At 36.9% G+C, this 3,691-nt stretch overlaps 1 protein-coding gene across 2 annotated transcripts in view; it reads right to left on the minus strand.

Annotated features, from left to right (window-relative positions):
- The window catches only part of LOC119579506 (semaphorin-1A-like), a 36,830-nt gene extending 35,712 nt beyond the window's left edge, over positions 1-1,118 (minus strand). For both annotated transcript variants that reach the window (XM_037927365.1, XM_037927366.1), the window contains exon 1: positions 1,009-1,118. In XM_037927365.1, the coding sequence (XP_037783293.1) occupies positions 1,009-1,094 (86 nt within the window). In that variant the 5' untranslated portion in view covers positions 1,095-1,118. The remainder of the gene's footprint in view (positions 1-1,008) is intronic.
- Between the last annotated feature and the right edge of the window lie 2,573 nt (positions 1,119-3,691).

The following is a 3,691-nucleotide window of genomic DNA, read 5'->3' on the forward strand; positions in this document are numbered from 1 at the left end:
CAACGCTGAGAGAAACGGGAATAAAACGCGGCAATACGTCAACGCACTAGGTCCTCTTCCATGTAGGGTAGGGGGGGTACGCTCACGGGGGGAGGGAATAGGAGGGAGGAGAAAAAGATATCTCTCTCTCTCTCTCTCTCTCTCTCTCTCTCTCTCTCTCTCTCTCTCTATATATATATATATATATATATATATATATATATATATATATATAGAGAGAGAGAGAGAGAGAGAGAGAGAGAGAGAGAGAGAGAATAAGAGAGAGAGAGAATAAAAGAGAGGAGAGAGAGAGAGAGAGAGAGAGAGAGAGAGAGAGGAGAGAGAGAGAGAGAGAGAGAGAGAGAGAGAGAGAGAGAGAGAGAGAGAGAGAGAGAGAGAGAGCCGGAAAGTGGGAAAAGGTGAGAGGGGGAAAGAGGAGAGGGAGAGGGAACAAGGGAATTAGGTAGGGAGGGGGGGGGCGGAAATGATAGAAGGAGAGGGAGACAAAAAAGGAGCATGGTGGCTGAACAAGTTTAAACACAATAATTTATGTGGTCACAGAGTGGGAGGGAGGGGGGCGGGGGTCAGATAATCCAGCCCCTATGTACGTGGAAGGGATTAATATAGGCTTATTTATCAAATTTAGCCTACACAGCCGTGTTCGCAGGGGAGGGAGGTACCTACACTATTTAATTTTGTGTTGGGGGATTAATATAGCCTACGTAGCAGTGTGTGAAGGTGGGGGAGGGGGAGGGAAAGGGAGAGGGAGAGGGAGAGGGAGAGGGAGAGGGAGAGGGAGAGGGAGAGGGGGAGGGAGAGGGGGAGGGAGAGGGAGACACTACCTTAGCCTACGTAGCTGTATGGGGGAAATTACCCTAATGCACGCCGATGTCCGGACGCGCGTGGGTGATTATCCTAACCTACGCAATAATATGTGGGAGAGATATCCCTTGCCTACGCAGCCCTGTGAGGGAAATGAAGCTAAGATGAGTCTAAGATGGGCGTGAGGAGCCGAGCGCTGCTACTCACCTTCCGCCCACGAGGAGAGAGCCCGACGTGTCAGGCAGAATGAGTTTCAGGTATTCGTCGTGCGTCTCGTTGCCCACGAAGCGCATGACCTCGTGGTCGCCTGGAAGGAGAGGAAGGCCCGGTTACTAGTAGTAGTAGTAGTGGTAGTAGTAGTAATTATAATAATAATAATAATAATAATAATAATAATAATAATAATAATAATGATAATAATAATAATAATAATAATAATAATAATAACAACAACAACAACAGCAACAACAATAATAATAATAATAAAATAATGATAAAAAAATAATAATAATAACAATAATAATAACAACAGAAATGATAATGATGATAATGCTATTATTATGCAAATTCAGAGATGGGAGTGAGAGATCATTTTGGGAATACCACTACTAATAATAATGATGATAACCTATAATAACTAATGCAACGGCGTTAGTAAAAGCAGTACAAAAAAACACTAATACTATACTAACAATAATTCCAAATAAACGATAACAATAATAACAATGATAACAATGACAATAATAATAAATAACGTTACTAACATCAGTAGTAATAACATCCAAAATAACAGTTAATAACAACAGCTGGGAGCAAGAAACGAAAAAAAAAACAAAAAAAAAAAAACAGACTTTAGCATCAAACTCACTTCATAATCACATAAAAAAAAGATAAATGATATCATGAAATGTTGGGGATAAAAAGGATTAACACAAACATCAAGAGAGAGAGAGAGAGAGAGAGAGAGAGAGAGAGAGAGAGAGAGAGAGAGAGAGAGAGAGAGAGAGGAGAGAGAGAGGAGAGAGAGAGAGAGAGAGAGAGAGAGAGAGAGAGAAGAGAGAGGAGAGAGAAGAGAGAGAGAGAGAAGAGAGAGATGATGAGACCGAAAGAGTAAAAGAAGAGAGGATGAAGAAGATGAATGTAGAGAGAAGAGAGAGAGAGAGAGAGAGAAAAGCCATGATGCAAGATCCGCAAATATATTCATCATAAAATGATGATGCTGATGATGATATCATCTGCAATAGTAATAAAAATACTAACACGAACCCCATAATATCAAACCAAATATCATATTACATTAAATAAAACCAACATACTTTTTACAAACCCATAAAAAGAAAAATGATAAAACGCCAACTCACCGGCGCCGACAATGTCACACAAAGGCTAGTTCTTTCCATCCATAAAAAAGGATAATAAAAAATAAAAATATAAAGAATAACTCTAATACAAAAAAATATATTAATTAAATAATTAGAAGTGAAAACACTACCGCTAAAATCAAGATGAAAGTGAATTCACAAACAGATTAATAATAATGATATATATATATATATATATATATATATATATATATATATATATATATATATATGTACATATATATATATATATATATATATATATATATATATATATATATATATATTGAAGTAATGATCATATACATTAAATATATGACTTTATAAAATACGTACATTGTTTTCTCCCTTTCGAAATAAATGGAAGATGGAAAATTAACGAAAACGATATATATATATATATATATATATATATATATATATATATATATATATATATATATATATATATATATATATATATAACACATAAACAAAAGTGATCGTTAGGGTAAAGGGTCAGGGAGAAAAAATAATTGAAAAAGATGGAATGCAAGAAACTGGGAAAAATAAAGTAAGAAAGACAAGAAAAATAAATAGAAAATGAAAAAAGAAAAAAAAAGAAAAAGAAAAAGAAAATTGAAGAATGACAGAATGAGAAGGAAAAGAGTGAGTGAAAGAAATAAAATTAGAGGAAAAAGTGAGCGAAAAAAAAATAGAAATACAGACCAAATATAGAAAAGGAGAACATAAAAAAATATATAAAAATAGAAGTGAGAGAAAATAAAATAGAGAAAAGAGAAAACAGAGAAAACTGTAAACGCGAGAGCAGAAAAAACGGAGGGAAGAAATAAGTAAGGAAAGGGGCGTGGCCACGAGGGCGAGAGCCGGCCGGACGAAGGCGCTTCCCGCGACCTCATTCAACTTTTCCCGCCAATTATGCTCGCTTCGTTTACCTCATTAATGAAGCTTCGCGGAGCTTCTCTCGGAGGAAAAGAAAAAAAGAAGCTTTATTCACTTACCGATTTACTCAGACTCTCTGATTCACTATACATTTGTTCAATTCGCTCATCGTAGTCATTCAACTCGATATCATTCATATTTATCCGCAAGTACACCTTCGATTACACGCTCATTGATCTTATTCCCTCGCACATTGACATACACACCATTTTAACTTTTACCTCTGTTCTGAAGCTCGATACTACATCCGTTTGTTACGTTTGGTACACCATTGCAATTGCAGCTGCACACATACACACACGTACACAGTCTCATTCATTCATACACAGATTTATAATTGCTCCATTCACCGTAATTCGTCCATCCATCTGCTCACCCAATTCGGTTATCTCTTCTGTTGCTTTTTTTTCTCCTTGTTTCCTTCTCCCGTTTTTTTGTTGTTGTTGTTTTTCGCCTCCTCCTTCCCCTCCCTACTTCCCCCACTCAGGCCTTTCTTTTTTTCATGGATCCTGTCTTCCTCTCTCTCCCATTTCATTGGATCTCTTTCTCTCTCTCTCTCTCTCTCTCCTCCTCCCCTTTCTCTCAAT

Source organism: Penaeus monodon, chromosome 12, assembly GCF_015228065.2.
Source record: "Penaeus monodon isolate SGIC_2016 chromosome 12, NSTDA_Pmon_1, whole genome shotgun sequence".
Taxonomy (NCBI): Eukaryota; Metazoa; Arthropoda; class Malacostraca; order Decapoda; family Penaeidae; genus Penaeus; species Penaeus monodon.